At 40.4% G+C, this 21,635-nt stretch overlaps 1 protein-coding gene across 6 annotated transcripts in view; it reads right to left on the bottom strand.

The window, feature by feature from the left end:
- Positions 1–17,565, bottom strand: part of SBNO1 (strawberry notch homolog 1) — a 50,222-nt gene extending 32,657 nt beyond the window's left edge. The window contains exons 1-7 of one of the 6 annotated variants that reach the window (XM_074356646.1): positions 16,743–17,564; positions 14,456–14,572; positions 9,554–9,685; positions 8,951–9,055; positions 7,358–7,670; positions 3,558–3,658; positions 73–169 (exon numbers count right to left, since the gene is read on the bottom strand). In XM_074356646.1, coding sequence (XP_074212747.1) covers positions 73–169; positions 3,558–3,658; positions 7,358–7,670; positions 8,951–9,055; positions 9,554–9,685 — 748 coding nt within the window. In that variant the 5' untranslated portion in view covers positions 14,456–14,572; positions 16,743–17,564. Of the gene's footprint in view, positions 1–72; positions 170–3,557; positions 3,659–7,357; positions 7,671–8,950; positions 9,056–9,553; positions 9,686–14,455; positions 14,573–16,742 lie in introns of all 6 variants that reach the window. The other 5 variants (XM_074356648.1, XM_074356645.1, XM_074356647.1 and 2 more) reach the window with 5 other exon arrangements.
- Positions 17,566–21,635: the final 4,070 nt, after the last annotated feature.

The raw sequence follows: 21,635 nt of genomic DNA, 5'->3' as shown, positions 1-21,635 counted from the left end.
GTGTGGGGAAGTTTTTAAGTTCAGAAGGAACCCAGAAGTCTTTCATTATTTTGACAAGTCCCAGAGACATACATTTAATTGGCATATACTCTGCATAGGTTTCCGCATGACCCATTTCCTCTTCATCTTCTTCCTCTGGTTCATCTTCCTCTTTCACAACAGGGACCTTCTATAACAGAGAGAGAGTAAAATCAACTTAGTCCAGAGACTGGAGGCCCAGTCAAAACACACAGAAAAATGCTTCTGCAGGAATACCTGCTATCTTCAGCCCTGGAAACATGACGTATCACTTCTATAGTCCCTACAATCTGGATCATATGTTGTGACTTCCCTGCTTCTCCAATGATAGACTCAGACAATGCATGACCTATTCTGATCCCTATCAAATGGGTCACCACACAGCTCCACCATCATCTCAGACTACTTTCCCTTCAATATTGCCTACTACCCTCCCTGATGCTCAGAACTCTCTAACCTCAGTCCTCACTCTTCATTCCAGTTCAGGAACAGAGAGCGAGGAGTCGGAAGAGAAAAGGTGGATTAAGCTCCAAGAGCACATCCTACACTCTCCTGGGCAGAAGCCTCACATCCTGCCCTCTTTTCAGTTCTCCTCCATCTGTTTTCTTTCCCTTATATCCTAAAACCGCAGAACCCCAGAAGACCTGGAATTTTAAAATTCTTCTGAAAGACAGAGAAATTTATTCTGACATCCATGTCTCCGCAGACACGACAATCGGATACAGGATCCTGTATCACTTCTCTCCAAACCCTAGCACGACTGAAAGTAAAATGAGGAGCTATTAGTAACTGTACCAGGAAAACAGGAGTAAACCCAGACTGTCCCAAGCAAACTGAGTGAATGGTCACCATACCCAGTGTTTCTCCACAGAATCTCACAGGATAGAGGCAGGAAGGGATAGGAAAATAGTGAAAAGAGGCTTTTTCAAGGGCTTCCCATCAGTAAACCACTAGGAAAGCTCTTTATTAATGCGTGCTTGATCAAGGGAGAACGAAGACAAGCAGCTGTGAGACCCAGGAAACGGTAGAAGAAGGACAGAGAAAACCCAGTCAGGACCTACAGGTAATGCCAAGGATAGCACGGCATTAAAAAGTAAGGTCAGGCTCTTCTTTCAGTTTTACTTATTTTTATTTAGTCTAGAGCAGCATACGGTGACATATAGATGCTCAATAAACGTGGGAAGGAAAAGGGAGGTGGGAGATAAACATTCAGTCAACATCAACCCGTGGGGTCCTTAGAAACAAAAAACCAACAAAACACAAAACTCCAAATATTCTCAGAAAGTATGCCAAAATGAAACCCAGTTTCAGGAATAAGAGACAAAACGGGGCTGGCCAAATAAAGATACAAATCCCAATTCTGCTGTTATTTGTGTAGCCCTGGGCAAATTATTTAAATTTTGATTCCTTCCCTTCCCTCCCTTTGCACCTTTTCCCCCACCTATAAAACAGGAATGCATACTATGCTAAAAGACCAGCCTCCTTCTTTCTCTCTCTCCAACATTTTTTCCTTTTTTACCACCGGTATATTTGGAGGATGAGGTGGTTATACAAAAGGATCACAAAATCCAGGGACCAGACAAGTAATATTTCTAAGACAGCTGGATATAAAACGGCAACTGACACCAAGCTTAGGGTCAAGGAGATAAATGAAGGGGAGGAAGACTGTGGTACCTGGAGAATGCCTGCCCAACACACAAAGTAGATATTTCACTACTCAACCTTAGAGAGATTAACACTAGGTAGGGAATGTGGGCCCAGGATTGTCAGGTACTCCTATTTTTCAAGAGAATCTAGAAATCAGAATTTTTACATGTTAGAAACATACTCAAAACTTTTTCAGGGGGAGGGTATAGCTCAGTGGTAGAATGCGTGCTTAGCATGCATGAGGTCCTGGGTTCAAGCCCCAGTATCTCTGTTAAAATAAATAAGTAAACCTCTTGCCCCCTCAAAAAACAACAGAAACAAATGAGGCCTCTTGAAACAAATTTTTTTCCCAAAATTATGTGGAAGCCAAACAAAACACATCTGTCAACCGGTTTTGGTCCAGAGGCTACCAGTTTGCAATCTGTTAGATGTTTCCTGACTGCTAAGACAATACAGAACTTTTAGGGTAAGGTATAGCTCAAGTGGTAGTCTTTGCTTAGCATCCACAAGGTCCTGGGTTCAATCCCCAGTACTTCCTCTAAAACAAACCAACCAACCAACCTAATTACATCCCCCACAAAAAATAAAAAATAACTTAATAATAATAATTTAAAAAAAGACAATATAGAACTTTTGCCATATTACAGGCAACATGGGCTAGACTAGGAACTTGAGCACCAACTAATCTTAAAGAAAAAATGCAATCTTATTTTCCAAAACTCAATTTCCAAGTAAGCCACTGGCATGCAACCACTAAGTAAACTGACAACGACAGTGCTTATTCCCCTGGTCCCCATTCAAAGCCTCAGGCACAGGTCGCTCTGCTGTCTCTCCAACCCAATCAACTCTCTAGTACCAATATACTCAGTCACCTCGTATTCTCTTCCTTTTTTTCTTTCCCCTCACCCTTTCCAATCACCTTTGCAATCTCTCCAGTTTATCCCTTATCACCTCCCTTCTGGACTACTTAACCAGCCTCCCAACTTGTTTCTTCTTTCCCATCACGCAACACAAGTAGCAGCTCCCTCTCCTGCCAGAGGCCCTCCCTCACTGCTGCTGCACCAAGTTCCAAACACATCAAACTCAACTCTGGACCCTCCACAGAGCCCCCAAAGACCCATTTCAATTTCTTCCTGCAAGCCAAGTATCCTAAGAGCACATGGCTACCACCTCCTCTGTGTCTACTAATGCTGTAGTTCACTTCCTAAAATGCCATCTCAAAGTCTCTCCAGACTCCTCCCAAGCTCCATGACACCTCCTCCATAAAGTGAAGTCTTCTCACCCCATCTGAGTTTTATCTTCCTCCAAACCCACAATCCCTATTGTGAGCATCACAACGCACCTCTTGCTGTACCTTAAATATTACTACTTAAACCACGTGGTTGTCAAATTATATGTTTATTAAAGGAGGAAGCCAGATACCTGCCACACACACACAGGGTTATATACTGCATAATTATTCAACACATGTATAGAATCAATTTACATGAAGCATATAGCATTTCCAAAATGTAAGAAAAAAAGTTATCATGTAATTACTCATAACTAAACCACTATATGATCTGACAGCTCATAACTAAATACATAGTAAGATTCAATCCTAAAATGAAAATAATTATCAAATACTTTTGGTTAACTCCACATTGTCCTTTTTACTTCTCAGGTGAGAGTCACAATAAAAAGATGTCAGTACTACGTGTAATACTACATCCTATCAAATATCCAAGTCAAAATGACCATGTTCAGTATGTATTAGTTTATTCCAGTGAGATTAAATGCTTATTCATTAGTTTATGTAGCTGAGTACTCTTCACACAAAAAGTTTCCTAAGGGTTACAGTTAGCCAAGTGTATTTTCATACCAAAAATACAGATACAGCTTTTGAAACTCACCATGGTGGGGGAAAAACTCCTCATTTTCATGTCATTTATCCATATTCTTGCTACTTCTTTATTAGAAGACTCTTTCTTTACTGTGCCATTGCTTACATCAGCTGATGAGGAAGAGACAATATACATTTTAGAACTTTTTCCTAAATTTCAAAAAAAATTGAGTAAAGTTTACCCACTTCACAAATCAGAGAATACCATCTGCTTATCTCCAACTTAAATTAAGCATAAAGATAAAAATATCCAAAGCTGAGATAAACAAGATTATACTGTATAGCACGGGGAAATATACACAAGATCTTACGGTAGCTCACAGCGGAAAAAAAAGTGACAATGAATATATGTATATTCATGTATAACTGAAAAATTGTGCTCTACGCTGGAATTTGACACAACATTGTAAAATGACTATTACTCAATTAAAAAAAAAAGTTTAAAAAAAATTCAAAGCTGTATGTCATTATAGAGGTAAGAATTAACATTAGAAAACAAAAGAAAATGTGTGCACAAGAAGTCTGAAAACTATTATCAAAAAGACACCTTAACCAGAACATTATTTGGTAGTTTTATATCAAAACCATTACCAAGAGCCAGCATTACTTTGAGACACTTCACTTGGCTCAGTAAAAAACCCCAAACCTGGTGTTATCACCAAGACAGAATCAATCCCACCTGATTTGAAGGTACTTACTAGGGTCCTGGGTTCAATCCCCAGTACCTCCATTAAAAAAAGAAGAAAAAAAATTAAGGTACTTACTAATTTCCAAGGAAAAGTAATTATTTCCAGAAAGGAAAGAAAAACAACAACAACAACAACAACAATTTGGGAAATCTATTTTCTTCCTTCTCCCAAAATAAATTTCCAAACAATAGAGCTTTTCTTTTTTCTATACCAGTGGTTTGCAAACTCTTTTTAGATAGAGTAATAAAACCTCTCTCTCAGAAAGGAGAGCTGCTTGATTGAGGAGTCCAGAGCCCCTGAAACTAGCCTCCATCCTCCAAGTAACCCTGAAGCATTCTCCGTACATGCTGTTCTTGAGATCACAGTGTGAAAATCACACCAGGAAGACTGATTAGCACCTTATCTATTCTACCAAAAGAAAGGACATTATTTGGGTGGTATGTCATTGGGAACACAAAATGGCTAGGATTAAAGTGTTGGCAAAGTACGCTAGTACAGAGATAATACATTTATTTGGGGGTCTGAATTTGTTTAACATAACTGTGGGAGAGCCAGTAAACAGTTCATAGTTACAGGACTGGAGCTCAACTGAGAGATCAGAATCCAAAGAGAAACTCAAACGGCTAAGGGGTCCAAAAGGGGCAAAACCCACACAGATGAAAGGTAGAAAACATGCCAAACCTTGCTCTTCGCAATGTTCTTCCCTTTCAGTAAAAAGGTGACCCTCTTACACAAACGTTGGCTTATCTTTTGCATTCACTGTGTTTCTTTTTCAGCCCTGGTCTAGTCTGACAATTTTTCAAGCTTCCACACAAGGATGGCCTTGACTTGCAGTCTTTTAAAAATTACTATATTGAATGTGGAAATGTTACTGTACTAGATATCACTCGGTTAGCTGCAAATCTATCCTGAGTTATTTTGTTCTCTAAACTCTTTCCTCACAATGGCACAGTTCTCTCCTTAAATTATGAAGGCATGTGTTGATTTGAGGATGGAATGTGCAGAAAGCCACTCACATAAAAGCAGCAGTCTTTCTCCTCATTAAATCCAAAGACTTTAATGAAAAGCAGCTTCTACTAACTGCTGATCACCTCCAAGTTTCCCAGGAGACATTCCAGATGCTGCCCTGCACCTCAGCTAGGTCAGGGCTGTTGTCCCGCTCTCCATGGCAAAGAATGGAAATCAGTCCTAAGGCAGCTACAATGATTTCTCAATGGGAATCTGACTGCCAGGCTCTAGTTAGTTCAGGACAATGTAACAATATGGAATCAAACAGAAAGACTGTTAGGTTATTTGCTATTTTTAATTACATTTGTCACTGGAGACAAAGTTCTGCATCATCCTACAAACACTTCTTGCCCATTCTGTGAGATGCCCTCTACTGTATACAAACACATTAAAACTTTCAAGCAATCAATTCTGTTACAAAATTATATACTGATCTATACCAGACGTTAAAACTTATCTTCCAAAATTAGAAAAATGTAGCAGCTGTCTAGAAGGAGAAACTCTCTATTCAATACCCATCACCTCATTCCAAGAGTCTGATGGGATGCTATGTATGTACTAGTATAAATCACCAGGAACCTTCATTCTATCCCCTTGGTCTAAAAATACAACAATCCCAAAGACATTAAAAAAAAAAAAAGATAGGGGATGCACATCCATTCCCCTTGTTAAAACTATAATACAGTGGCCAGCTCAGCATATATGACTTCAGAGTTAGCACCTTTAAATGTAACCAACTTGGTACTGGTATGTAACAAGGACTCAAATATTATTTAGCTCAATAGAAAAAGACAGGAAAGAATCTCTCAAGAGTTCACATTTTCAGTTTCTAAAACCACACTACTGAAATCTGATACAGCTAAAGTTAAAAAAAAAATTGTATTTTACTCTAAAAAATTAACTTACTACACTAAATACAAAGCTTCCTCTAAGCATTCCACTTAAAATGTAACCTCTTCCTGTCCCATTCTCCATTTTCTTCCACCTGCCTACCCCCATCTAATACACTATACTTTACTTATTTGTTTTGTTTATTGTCTATTTTCCTCCACTAGAATGCATTCTCCATGAGGGCAAAGATTTCAACAGCTTTCTTCCTGGCCATAGTCTCAAAATCTTAGAACAGTGTTTGGTATACAGCAGACACTCAATAAATATTTGTTAAACAAATGAGCAATAAGAAAGCCACTCCAGATGAAAAAAACTGTAAAATTTACATCTTTTAATAATAAATGAATTTCTAAAAAAGAGTGATCAATCCACTGTTGAGTTTTCCCCTTTAGATCTAAACCTATACTTAAAGCATTATGGATTAGCTAGTGGTAATGGTTGCACAACTCTGTGAATATACTAAAATCCACTGAACTGTACCTTTTAAAAGGGTAAATTTTATGGTATGTGAATTATATCTAAGGAAGACTATTATAAAAAGAAAAGTACTACTGAATGCTCACTCTTCAAAGAAAATACAGTGATTTATTTCACAATGAAAGTTAATATATTTTAAAAGAAAAGTTTCTAAAAACGCTACCCACAAGCAATGAAGTAAATGACAGCCTAAATTGTAAAACTGTGAAAGTCAGAGTTAAAGTAGCGAAGTATCAGTTTAAAGCTGTTATCTTAAGCATGGTCCAAGGACCACCAGCAACAGCACCTCTAAAAAGCACATGAGAAATACAGAATCTTAGGCTCCACCCCGGACCTATGAAATATGATTCTGTTTTTGAACAAGATCTCCAGATCTTTGAACATAGGCATAAAGTGTGAGAAGCACTGATTTAAAGGACTGAGAAAAATGTTAACGGGTTACTGGCAGTATAAAACTGAGATCTCATGATGTTAATGTAGCCCCTGGGTAACTCCACCTTTCATTTCAAGGCTTAATGCTACTGTACAGGAACCATACCACAATAAAGGTGTTTAAAAAAAAAAGCTAAGACCTCTAAATTTTTGCTTCCCTTAAACTGTATAAATACTGTAGATGTACAGAGTCATGTACATATTACCTCTTTAATGCCCAGTTCTTTTAAGACCTAAGCAATCCTTTAAAAACACACTGACATATCTCAACAAAGGCAGACAGCTGACACTACTGAAAAACAAAAAGACTCACTAGCTGCTGTTGCAACTGGTTGAGCAATATTAGCTGGTGGCTTCAGTTTCATGAGTTCATTCAGACTATTAGTTTTTAGTAGGTCCTTCAGTTGAACCTGGTCTTTCGCCGGCGCCGAGGTCATGGCATTTCGTACTGCTGGTGCTGAGACTGAAGGGCGTGTGTTTGCAGTAGTCTGAATAAACTTTGTTAAAGTAATGGTTTGCCTATTCGTTGTTACAGGTGGTGTTTTAGTCATCACAATTGTAGATCCTAAGGTCGGAAGCTGATTTATCTGATTCAGCACAAATGTTGTCGTAGATGGAGGCTGCTGCTAGAAGAGAAAACCATACACATCACACCCATGAAAAATTCCTTCTTTAATGCAGCCCATATCCATAAACTCAGTAGGACATTAAAAAATCTAAAACTGACTTAATCTTACCCAACCATTGGGATTTCATTTTTAATAGAAAATGATTAGCTATAAACTATCAAGTTAAAACACATTACTTTGAGGAAAAGAAGGCACAGGAGGAGTTTGGGGACAGTAAGCGTAAAATGAGACTATCCTAAGCAAGCTGTAATGTATAGTAACCCCAGGGAACACAAGGACTAGGAACATAATTTATAATCCCAGCACTGTCCCAACTAACAAGATAAACTTAGGCAAGTCACTTCACCTCTGGAGGCCTGGGCTCTCTGAAGACCATCTTCCATTTCTAACACTCTGTGATTCCTGTCTAATACTCCATCTGCTAACATACAGACTATACTAATGTTCAACTTATTAAGATAAAATTACCAAGCAGAATTTAAAACTCCTATGTCACATGAATGATCCAGCCAGGTAAATTACAAATATTGGTGACAATGTGAATGCTTTCTCTGAGCCTAAGGCAAAGCTACAAAGCATTTTATTTTTTATAGTTGGGAGAGAGGTGTGGTTAGGAGCTGGACAAGAATGAAAAACAAGTCAAGATTTGAGGATAACAATATGTCTGTGACTACGGCAACTAAAGTACAACTAAGATTTTTTCATAAATTTAAGTCTATTTCTACTTTCTTTACCCTTCAAATTATGTTATTTTTCCATGACTCCGACCCATAAGAATCTTCTAGATTACTACTTATCACTTTTAAGTACAGCTCTCAACAATTTATCCTAAGTCATTAAATTTTAAACAGTTTGTCCAATAATTTTATACCAGTAGGCTTAAATTAATAATTGTTAAAGCAAGGCCAGAGGAACGCTACTTTTAAAGCACAATTACAATTACATAAAAATTATATACATCAATAGACGAAACCCAAAATAAACAAGTAAAAATGAAAAGTGTAGTGGGATAATGTGTAGTTCATCTTCACTTCATCAATTTTGTATTCTCTGCAATAAATAAACTCAAAAAATGTTGCTCTGTCCTAATCTTTTGATCAGCGTAACTACCAGAAGAATGAAAGAAATGTTTTACAAAGTAGGAGGTGAGTAGAATATTGGGAAAGAAGTAGCAAAAAGCAGAACTAGTGAGATAGAACTATTTCATGTTAAAGGGCAGAGTCTTACTACAATCCTAAACTAGTTTCGCAGTGATGCCAAATCTAAGCAATTCTTACCCTAACATTTAATAGTGCTGGAGTAGGTACCGTCTCTGGTTCTTGTTTAACAGGAACTGCTGCTTCAGTCTCCAAACCTAGTTCTAATGCACTAAGTGGCACTGACTGGAGAGAAAACAACATCAGAGAAAGAAATAAAAAATGACGACAGCGAACAAGAGACGTATTTATTAACATTTTTAAAAATTTCAAGCTTTACGTTCAAATGGAATGTAAAATCACTGATTCCAAGTATAAAGCAGCAACCTGTGCAAGCATAACATCTTCACTAAACTACACTAGCACCAGAATCTTACTGTTGTTTTCAGAGAATGTGTACAGTGAAACTTCAGAAAGACATTTTTACAAAGACAACTACTGAGATTAGTGATCTTCCCACAATAACCTAAACAATTCACTTTTTACTTTTATTTTATATATTAAAGCAGAAAATGTCTTGATTTTCATTGCACATATTTTCCACATTGTGAATGAGGACTAACAACCTAAAAATAACATTCATGTGCGTATTTAAAATTAAGGCTTAATCATACAGTATTTTTTTTTTAGAGATTAAAATTAAGAAAAAACTCACTTTTTACAGAGACTTTGGAGAACTCTTACCTGCTGTACTGGAGGGGTAGGTGTTGGAGTTGCAAGCCCCGCATCTCCACCATCAATATCAAAGAGGTCATTCGGACTAATTCCACTCTCACTCAAAGCAGCAAGCAGTAAATCTTGCCCTGGCTCCACCATCTTTAGAACAAAATATTAAATATCAACAGAAAAAAACTTAAAAATGACAATTAACTCTCTTCTAAATATAAATCAACATTTTCGACCAGATTCACTCATTCAATATTTATGAAGAATCTACGTATCAGGCGAAAAAGAATGAAAGAGAAATAATCTCTAATCCCCATAACTTCATATTAAGATGGACAAAGGAGTATATAAGTCACAGTAGGAATGTATGTCTACGAAATGCTGTGAGAACAGAGAAGGAAATGCTGAATTTGCTAGGGGAGAAAGGTTACAAAGATGACAATGGAACTGAGTCTCAAGGAAGAAATTAGGTGGACAAGGATCTTCTAGACAGCGCATTCAAACTCATGGGGGCGTGAATGATACTGGCATGCTAAGAAAGATGTCTAGAGTAATTCAACATGTGTATGGAAGCTCATACAGAAGTATGAGGTTCAAGTAGGTGATGGCAAGAGATGAGGAAGTCATCGCCCAAAGCCCTGAGCACCATGCTAGAGAGTACATTTAATCCTGTAAATAACAGGGGTCATTTAAGGGTTTTCAGATAGAGGATTTCATGACGTAGTCAGATTTGTGACTTAGAACTAAGTTACTCTACAGCAGTGTGGAAGGAAACTGAGAATGGGTAGCATAAGATCAAAGCAGGGAGACATCTCAGGAAACTGCTACAGCAGACCAGGAAAATGATGTGCTTTAATAGCAAGACGTCTATAGAGAGAATAAGGGAGAATGCATTCCAAGGAGAATTCATAAGACTAAGTTTAAATAAAAGCTCAAAATAACATAGCTTTCTCAATTTTAACTTTTCTCATTATCTACAATAACCAATTTATATATACAAACATACGAAATTTGACCACTTTTTTCCTCAGAGAACTAATTTCATTTTATATAAATAATACATTAATTTTCAGCTAGTCCATTTGTTCTCACACTGTGTAATAGAATTAAGTGTCACTGTTAAATTATGTCATACAAAAAGAAAGGTGTTAGCCAAGAATACTGTGACCACAACTTCCAATACATTAAGAACTACTATTTTAGCTGAAAGCAAGATATTTAATAGAGAAATCCTCTACCAGATAGGTCTATGTCACATTAGCTTGTGCATCATTTAGAAAGATGTTCTAATGGAAACATCAATGAGTTTAAGGTGGAAACCACAGACATCCTAAAATGAAACTAAGGGCAGACCTGCTGTTTAAAGGAAGGGAGGAAGGACAGATAGTCCAAAGGATATTTCCCAAAAAATTTTCAGAGAAATTAAAATAAGTCTAAGGAAGAAAACATTTTGAGCAGGCAGGAGGAAGGGAAGGAAACTGACAATGACTACGTATCGTTCACAAGCCTGGCACAGTGTTTACGTTCTTTATGTACATCACTAGTCCACAACAACCCTGAGCAAGATAGGTACTATAATTCTAGAGATGAAACTCAGGCTTAAAAAGCTTATATTACTGCCCAAGGTCACACCCAGGTGTAGACTGTTCAAACTCCCAAAGCCCACCCATTCTCTTTCCAATGAGCAGATTAAGAAGTCAATGTTGGTAATCTACAGAGTTTCAATATTTAACCTTGGAATAAATGCCAGTCTGAGATTAAAATTGGAAGGGGGAGTATTAGTATTAAACAGCAAGATGGAGACAGTATGAAGGAACCAGACAGCAGAGGAGACAAATGGGAGCATTGTCCCAACATGGATTTAATATAAAGTCGATCCATTTTTCTACTATAGACATAGTCGACCACACTTTATAAATTACTATCTTAGGACAAAGCTCAAATACATACCATGAGAGCTAAAGCAGCACTTTAAAAACATTTTCAATCTTTAAAATAATTCATTAGGACCAATGACCTGTGGGATTATGGGGTCTTGGCCCACTTGTTATTGCTAATTTTGACCTAGATTAACAATTCCTTAGACTTTCAAAACGTCGTCTTTCTTTAATAAATATTGGAAATAATGGTCTGTTTATATTTGGGGAAAAAGTACATTGTTTTAAACCAATCCTAAACTATAGGCCACAGAAACCTTGGAGGCCAAGGAATCCATTAATCCATCAGATGCACACCAAGCCTTGTCTAATTAGACTCAAAAGTACAGAGACATCATTAATTAACAACAACAACACAAACACTGAAAAGTGTTACTGAATTCATGAGAGCTTTCTGAAATACATTTTCTAAATAATTAGCATTTAAAGTACAAAAACATCATCAGAGAAGGAATTTGAGGGAAAAACTTGTTGGTGTTCATACAAATGACAATAGTTATAAATAACATTATCAGTGACCAACTCAAAAGTCATTTGTAGGAATCACAATTTGAGACCCTCTGATCTGAGAAGTCAACTAGCAATGTCAATGTCTATAAAAGACACTGTCTTTTGACACACTATTAATAAAAGGGCTTTTAATTTTATATATTTCTCATATACAAACAAAATCTAGGGATCCTTTCTCTCAAGCCAATTGGGCACAAATTCTCTACCTGCACTTTTTTGCAATGAGAAGGAGGAAAGGGGCTAGAGAGGGAACATCAATGCCATCCTCTAACTCCATTAAGCAAAACTCTTAATATTTAATCATATTCCTATTCTGAAACTATTACAGACTCATAGAATATCAGTGCTCAAGCTGAGAGCCCTTAAAAGGTTATATAATCCAATCTTCTCATTTTACAAATAACTAAGATTTATTCCTGAGAAGGAAAACAACTTTTTTCTTTCTTTCTTCTTCTTCTTCTTTTTTTTTTTTTTTTTTTTACAAATTTCATTTTGAACCCACTAAATACAATGTAAACATAAATACTGTTAGGTGCAAAAAGAACTGTTCTACAGTGTGTCTACAAAGATTTCACAGACCTCAGGTGACATTCAACATGTAGCAATCTAACGAAAGTTACTAACCACAGAGTGATTCTATCTCAAACAACGGACAACAAAAAATGTTCCATTTTTATCTTAAATACATTTGGAAAAAAAATCACCTATTTCAAAAAAATACACCTATGAAAGCATCAATGACAAATAAGGAACAAGGACAAGTAGTAGAAACTTAGAGCCATCTTTGGCAAGAGAACCCTGAGAAACAATAGCCAACCAGAAGAATGGAAGGATACATTTCCTGCTGAGAACACCAACACTGAAACCTATCAACAAGGACAAGGTTCCCCTTGTTGAGCGCAGAGCAGATCCTTACAGCTCCGGGCAGATACAAGGGGTGTGCCCGCGGTGATGGCGGCACAACACTGAGGCTGAGGAGACTGCGAAGTCAAGCAGGATGCGTGGTTTCAAGTATTGGCCACATCGCCCGCTAGTAGTGTGGTCCAGTCAGGGAATAACTACTGCCACTTTCCTCATCTTCACGTGGAAATAAAAATAGAATCTACCTTATAGGCTTGTTGGACTGAGTAAATTTTATACTATTTGGAATAAATATTAGCTACTAGCTATTAACTATCATTTTGATCAGTATTAGTATCACATCCAAAAAATGTTTTCTTTCAAACTGCTGATGCAAAACTTTATTTTCCAGAGCATAAACTTTACTTGTTGGCAATTTATACAATAAATAACATCCATATTAGTTCTATAAAATACTAGCTCCCTTTTACCCAAAAGTGTCATATATCCAGTTTGTCCAGTTAATCAGTTAGCGTGTCTTGAGGAAACTCGTAGACATCTTTAAATGCGTACATAAATATCATGCAAGAAGTATCTGCGTGAAAAGGAGTTTTCCTCGTTACTTAACAGTATTAAGCATCTCTAATTTCTGACCCAGCTTCAACTTTGCTTTTATTTAGTCTGGATGTGATGACGGAATGTAAACATTCAGTTTAAAAATCTGAACGATAACGATCCACTTAGAATTTGGCTGATAAATCCATCAACAAGTATTTACTGTCTACTGTGTGCACTTGTTCCTTAAAAACATGAGGAGGAAGAGAAGACAGGTATAAAGAAGTTCGCTAAAGATTTTCTTAAAAGGATATATAACCTGTATTTTTAAACACTTGCTTCTCAAAGGAGCAATTGCTCAGTAAAGTACTATTCCCCTCCCTCTCACTGCAAAACCTACAGAAAGAATGAATTCACAAAGAAATGTGCAAATTATACACAAGCTTCAAAAATGCTTTGAAAAAGAAGCACAAGAAAGAACGGGGGGAATGAAACTACCTCCCTGATGACATCAAATTCAGATGTCTAGTCAGAGGGCCAGTCTTCCTGACATTTACTACATGGTTGGATTTTTTTCTTTTTTAACTCTTAAGACAACCCATGAGTAAAAGTTACCTGTTATCCCCTTGTCATAGATAAGAAACTGAGGTTTAGAGAGATGAACTGTAATGAGATAACAAAGCAGGCTTCAAAAAGAATTACAAACCCAGGAAGTCTGACATCACACCCATCCAAGACTCTATTCTTAAAACCCATACCAGTATTTTTCAAACTGCAGGTCACAGCACAGTGGGTTGTCAAATAATTCAAGTGCATCATGACCAGTATTTTTAAATATTTCAAATGTAACTATTCTAATATTTTAAATAAGAATAGCTTTAGTGCAGCACATGTAGAGAGGATAAACATTTCAAGAAACTCAGTTCTGTGTGTGCTTATGTACTAGGTCACAATATAAAACATATTTCTTACTGTAGAATGCAAGGAGGGGAAAAGGCTTGAAAAACCATTGTTCTGTGCTATATACTGTCTCTAAAGAAGCAAATAAGCAGTTAATTTGACAGATGTTGTACAATACCTTTATAAAAAACAGTTCCTGCTCTTCAAGAGCCTATCCTCTCCATCTGCAGAAAATGTCAGTGGTATCCCACGGTTGTCCTTAATACTTAGTAAGTTCAATCACTTCAAAGTGGATCTGTCAGTTAGTATAGACAAGCAAATATAACTGGAAAACAGTTAAGGATTGCATCATTTTGGCTATTAACTGGCTACTTAATGGAAAACAATTCCTCTCAAAATGTATCTTTACATCAGTTTTAGGCAGGCAAAGTGCAGGCACCCACAGAGCCTAATGAAAAGTCAGGCGAACAGGGTAAGACAAGACTTCAGACCTGAGTGTTGTCTTCCTTCCCAGGCAGCAAGTCTCAAATCAAAGCTCAATTTAAAGACTAAGGAACGCCAAAATGTATCTGTACCTAAAGTCTTTGAAGCGAAAAAAGACTTTTAAAAGCATGGAAATCATCTCCATACTGCACGTATTTAAATAGTAATCTCAGCAAAGCCCTTAAAACACGTGAAACTGTCCAATCCACAGACACATTCAACGAATGAATGAATGAATGTATGAATGAAAAGATAAATTATGAACAAACTATAAACCACTCCCTAAGCCTCCCTTCTGAACACTCACCCAGCAACCAAAGTAAAATTTACTTAAAATCCTGAAGTTCATTGCATGGAATAAAATTAGATTAGGAATAAAGTTAGACTGGGAGATAAAAAGCAGAAGCCAGAGAAAAAAGTAAAGGTATCTTCTCTCGTAAGGTAAACTTTGGAAACAACTTCTTTAAACATGAAAATAAAATGTTCCCTGGCTTGCAAAATTAATGTCCCACTCAAGGCATCAGCAGCAAATTCTGCACTGTACCCTAGAAACTCTGCACAAACTATCTTTTGTGTGGTGAAGGCTTTCCCACTGCTTACGAAAATCAGTTTCGACTGCCGTAAATAACTGGGAAAAAATGGAGTTCTTCTGCACTGTTAGCTGGTTTAAGTGTCTGCAACTGCTGAGACTAATCGCGCTAGAGCAACTCGGCGTTTGACAGCTTTCTGGACCCTCCTGGCCGACTCTCTGGGAGCCCTATTCCGTCTCTAATTCCGGTTTCCCGGAGAATACGAAACATTTAACTCAACATAAACTGCTAATAATCAACTTTCAAAGGTCAAAGGGGACCCAGGTTTTAACCTTCTCTCACCAACACGTGTTCAGTACAAACTTCCGGGTGCGGTTACAATTGGCTGCGCAATTCAATGGATAAAAACGTTGCTTCATTTGACTCTCATCTTCTCGCCCGTTCTTTTCCCACGTTTCTCAACCAGCGACTCCCCAAAACAAAAGCCTCCCACAGTAAACGGAGCACGCACATAAAAAGAGCTTCTCTGTGCGAGGATCAAGTTAGTGGTCCGCAAACATTAACCAAACAGAAACACAAAGCCGGGGTGGAAAGGGGAGGAGCTGGATACCAGGGTCAGGAAAGAAACAATCACAAGGGTTCAGGAACATCCAAATCTCCTCAGGGGTTAAACCGACCCCCAAACCACTTCTGGGAAACCACCAGCATACACTGGTTTGGGGAACTTTAGATGCTCGTTACGCCAAGCACTCTCAAAGTAAGCAAATCCCCAACCGCCTTTCCCCTCCACATAGATGCTTACTTAAGGTCCAGGAGGCGAGCAAGCGAGCTTGAGGCAAATTTAACCTAATCATCGGGTGAAGCGTGAAGGTGTCCCCACGTGTCCCACGTACTGTCCCCATCGCCCCGAGAGCGAGGTAATCAGCAAACTGCAGGTGCGGGGTCCAGATCTGGGGAGACCCTGTCGCCTCCCGCACTCGCCCCAAACCGGAGCAATCCTCCTGCAAGAGGACTTCTGAAGAATTGCGGAGCTCACTTTCCTGCGGGTCCGGGACCTCGCAGCCCCCGAGTCGAGTGGGGGAATCAAGGGGGGCGACCCAAGCGGAGCCGGAGCCAGCGGCTGCAGACCCTGCCTCCCCGCCCAAACAGGGTGCCTCCGGCCCGGGACAGCGGGGCCCCCGGGCCCCGAGAGCCCCACGCGCGGCGACCGCAGGGCCCGGCGCTGACGGGCGAAGGAAGCTAGCACGGCGGGGCCGCCGCCGGGGACCGTGCCCTCGTGGGCCCTGGGGCGTGCAGCTGAGGGTGCGACGAGGGGCGAGGGAGGCCCCAAGCCGGAGTGAGGTGGCGGCCCCCCCCAACCCGGCCCCACACGGCCCCCTGAGGAGGGTGGGAGTGGGAGGCTGTCCGGGAGAGGGAGTGTGGAAGCAGAAAAGGGGTAAGGGGAAGACTTACTTTCCCCGCGGGATCCGACGCCGGAACAGCTTCTCCCGGGCGGCGAGAGCTTGAAGAACCAGAGGCGACTGGAGCGGAGGCGGCGGTGGCGGCGGCAGCAGCGGCGTCCGGCTCTGCCTACCTCCCCGCCGCCATCTTAACGCCCCTCCCCCCCAGCCCCCCCGCCCCGCCGGGCGGGGAGGAGGTGGGGCGACGGATGAGGCGCCGCGCGCCCCACGTGACTTCCTCCCTCCCCCACCCAGCTCCGCAGCGCCTCGCCCCGCCCCGCCTCCCTCTTAGGTGAAGGAAGATGACTTCCCCCCCCATCTTGACCGCCCCCTGCCTTCGCCGCCGAGCACGGATTCCGTCGGCTCCCGCCGACCTGGTACCAGTGGTTGGATCCAAGGGAATTCCGGAACCCAAACGGTCCATTACCGCGGATCCGGGGTGGGCGAGGGGTGAGGGGGCCGGGTTTCCGAGAAGGGGGAGGGGGGAAGGCGAAGGCCGCCTAGGAGAGTCACGTGTCGGCTGCTTCCGCCGGCACTCGAAAGACCTCGCGAGAGGTCCGTTCCTCCTCCCTTTCTCCCCCGTGGGCTGCCGGGAAGAAGGTCGGCGCTCGGGGTTGCCACTGGGAGGTCAGCCGGTGGGCGGGGCGCATGCATCCCACACCTGCTTTTCTAGTCAGGCTAGGAGGGGCCCGAAGCTGTTTTCAAAATCTTTTCGGTATGTGGCTTTGGCCTAGAAAGTTACCTAGTGGCGTCTCTGTCACTTTGAAAAGCTTCAATATCTTAATTAATTCTAGAAAAAAATATTCGCATATTCATCATTGCTTGTTAGGTTCGTTCAAAACACTTTTCAATGTGAAACCGCTAGTAACTTGGAGCCCCTCGGCTGGTCCACTGCCATTATCATATCCTAAGGAGTGAGAGCGCAGTCAGCCCCCCTTCTTTTTTCCTCACACACACACACCCGGTAACCTGAACAAACTATTGCTCTCAATGAACGTTTACTGCAGATCCGTCGCTACCACCTCTCATTTCCTTATTTTCATATTATCCATTATGATTATTATTACTACTCCTATTAAGTGAGCCAACACAGAATAAACAAATTAACTTCTTGGTAACCCTTTTGTAGAGTCATTCTGAGAGTGCTGTTTGACTCCGTTGCTTAGGTAATGGGCACGCCTGGGTGATTCTTGCCCCCTACCGGCGGCGCTTCGCTCTTGCTTTGTGCTCAAAGCAAACCAAGTCGTCGGAACACGTGGAGGTTAAGATGTGAGCTCTTGGAGAGACAGTATGGGGCTCAGGGAGAGGAGAAAAAACTAGCCATGATAAAAATAATTGAGTCTTCAATTTAGTGCTTATATACATAAATGCGTATTATATATGTGTACATATAAACATTTAAAATTGCTGACTAATCACTTAGCTAATCACTTTACTTCTATTATTTCGTTTAATCCATAACAAGAACACACACACACACACAAAACCTATAAAGGTAAAAATAATAAAAATAGTTCCATGAGAACAAGGTCCTCATCTGTCTTACTCACTGCTTTCTACTTGCCTAGTTTATGGTATAGAGTCGATGACAGTAAACGAGATGACAAATCTGTCATGTAGAGAAATATGAAAGGATGCAGCAAGGAAATCTAAGACATTGTAGTTAACGCCTCAGTGTCTTAGGAGCTTGGTTGGAACTATTCAGTTTCCAAGCGGCCCCTGGAACTCTAGTTGCCCACTAGTACTAGATGAGTCCTAGATTCTGAAAACGGAGAGCTAACCTAGGAACCCCCACTCTTTGAGGTACTTTCTGAGCATCTAAGCCTGATTCTTTGCTGCCATCTCTGCATAATCTCTACCTTGAAGCAAAGTAAAAGATGGTGTTTCAGAGGATATTTATAAACGTGACTGCACATATGCACACAAATGTTAAACACAAGGTTATTCATTGTGGCAGCATTTATAGAAGGAAAAGATGGGAAACAATCGCAATGTCTTTAAGGGAAAACTAACTAAATTGTGGTACTTTTCTACAGTGAAACAGTTGTTCAAAAGAGTGAAGCACCTCTATCTATGAGAATATATAATATTTTGGTTGCATGCACACTTGGGGCATATCAGAGTGACATCACAAGTATCAGTTGTACCGGGATGGGAACTGAGATACTGAGGGTCAGAGGTCGGGGAAGGCATATTGGGTGCACCCAGAACAGAGATAATACTGGAAGCAGATGATTCAGAAAAATCCCTAATAGGCATGGTGTTGATTTCCCCTGCCACCACCCCCCGGGGGGGCTATTTATACTATACTTCTCACTTCCTTCAACAAATATTTATTGAGCCAGATAACCATGTTAGGTGTTAGGGACCGAAGTTTAAGAAAAACAGATTGAGGGAGAGGTAGGGGGTGGTTGTTGCCTTGAGATTAATGCCTTTACAGTCTAGTGGGCATTAATCCCCAAATTACACAAAATGTAAACTAGTAACTGTGGCAGTGCTACGTAGAAGCTAACAGAGCCTGTTAGGAGTTTGACTTCATTTGGGAAGTCAAAGAAGGCTCCCTTGAGGGAGCGACAACTGAAAGAGATTTGAAAAGTAGGTGTTAACTAGGCAAAGAGGGAACTGCACTTGAAGAAGAGGAATCAGCACCTGCAAACATCCCAAAACAGACAGGAGCAAAGCAAGAAGAAGGGACAGTAACAAAGCAAGTGCATCATTTATTAAGATTCTTGTTTCTTAGCTCCAAACCCAAGCTTCTATGCTCCGCTTTGTGATTTGCTGCAAAACTGCATTGCTTTGCCAGCTGTTTCAGTGTTAGACTCTGCAAGAGGGAGACTGCTTGGCCAGAGGAGGAAAAAGTTTCCTGTGAACATCATCCCAGCAACACATCTCCACCCTGGCAGATGCGTTTCCTTCCCATAGCAGCAGCTAGATCTGTCTGCAGTGTTTCCCACACTTGCAGAACTGGCCTCATCACACAAAACTCTCCTCCAAGACACGAGGACCAGCAAGAGCCTCCACAGGGTCGCCCTCTAAGCTCAGAGACACTAGCACTGGCTGAGCAGAACCCCTCCTTGGAGCTTGGGGTTCAGTAACATGGGGCCCCACTTCTATGTTTCTAAATTTAAATTACACCTTTGTCCCCTTAGCCTGAGTAGTGAGAACTGCTTCCTGCAGTTGTAACTTCTGTGGTGCCTTAAAGTTCCCTTTTTACCCTTTTTGTTGCCTAGTTACCCCGTTTTATACCTAGTTAGCAATTTCTTCTTTTAAACTATCTTCAGTAAATAACTGGTGTAGTTTCTGTCTCCTGTCTGAACCTTGATTGATACAGCAAATAAAAAGGAGTTACCAGTAATATTGCAAAAAGTAGATCAAGGCCATTCTCCTATAACTGAGTTTGGACTTTATTCTGTAGGCTACAAAGAACTCAGAGGCCTGTTGTGTGGAGAACTGCCATGGTTAGAGTTACATTCTAGAAGAAACACTCTGAAAGCAGGGTAGCAATGGATCTAAGAACTGGACTGCTGGTACAAAGACCAGACAGGTCAAAGAAGATAAGAACAGAACCTGAACTGGAGCAAAACTGTTGAGCAATAGAAGAAGGCTAAGTTCAAGAGATATTTAGGCAGTAAAGCCAGCAAGACATAGTGGCTGGTTGGAAAGGGGTGATGGGGAGGGAAGAGCCTAGCACAATGCCTCAGTTTCTGACCTGGGTACTTAGGTAGACAATGGAGCCGTAGCTGAAACTATGATCTCAGGAAGACAAACAGGTCAGAAGAGGAAGACAATGAGTTTGGCTTTAGACATGAGGAGTGTTTTGCTTATCTATTGCTATGTAACAAACGACCCCCAAATGAAATGACTTAACACAACAACTACTTTTTCATTTCTCATGATTCTGCAAATTGGGCTGGGCTCAGCTGGACAGTTCTTCTACTGTTTTTGCTAATAATCATTTGTGTGACTATAACCAACTAATGGATCAAGTGTGGGCTGGGCTCAGCTGGGATGCTGAAACAGCTGTGTTTCTCTCTCTCTCCATGTGGTCTCTCCACCAGCCTCTTGGTGGTTCTTTTATAGTGGCTCAGGGATCCCAAGAACATGAAAGCAGAAACTTCTAGCCATTCTTAAATTTTAGGCTTGCAAATGACACAGTGATGTTTCCACCATATTCTGTTGGTTAACAAGGCCAAATAGGACTCAAGGAAAGTCATCACCAGGGTATGAATAGTGGGAGATGTTGTTCATTGTAGGCTATCAAAGTAAGTCTATCATAAGGAATTTTGAGGGGCCTATGGGACATCCAAGTGGACAGCTCTAGCAAGCAGTTTGGAGCCTACAGCTTGAGGAGCCAGATAGGGATTAAAACATGAGACAGGACAGAACTGTACTTAGAGAGGATGCAGGGGACCAAGGGCAGAACCATGAGGTTCTGTACCTAAAAAGTGAATACTCAATGAGCCTTAGAAAGGTCAATCAGAGAGGTCAAAGCAGAACCAAGGAGAGATTACATCATGGATGCCAAGGCAGTAGAGTTTTAAAGAATGAGTGGTCAAACAATATCTAATGCAGTAGAGAGCACCGGAATACAGCTGAAGGATGTATTGGCTTTTTCAAGATGGCAGACATCATTGTGGACAGAGGTGTTTTTGTTGTTGTTATTGTTTAAGGCTTTATGTTTTTTAAGACAGTTTTAGATTCACAGGAAAATTGAGATGAAGGTGCAGAGATTTCCCATCTACCCCCTGCCCCCACACGTGCATAGCCTCCCCTATTACCAATAGCCCCACCAGATGGAACCTTAGTTTCAATTGATGAACCTACATTGACACATCATTATCACTCAAAGTCCACAGTTTACTTTCGGGCTCACTCTTGGTGCTGTACATTGTATGAGTTTTGACAA

The sequence above is a fragment of the Camelus bactrianus genome, chromosome 32, assembly GCF_048773025.1.
Source record: "Camelus bactrianus isolate YW-2024 breed Bactrian camel chromosome 32, ASM4877302v1, whole genome shotgun sequence".
NCBI lineage: Eukaryota > Metazoa > Chordata > Mammalia > Artiodactyla > Camelidae > Camelus > Camelus bactrianus.
Note: the sequence above shows the minus strand (reverse complement) of the source record. Positions and strands in the feature narration are given on the sequence as shown.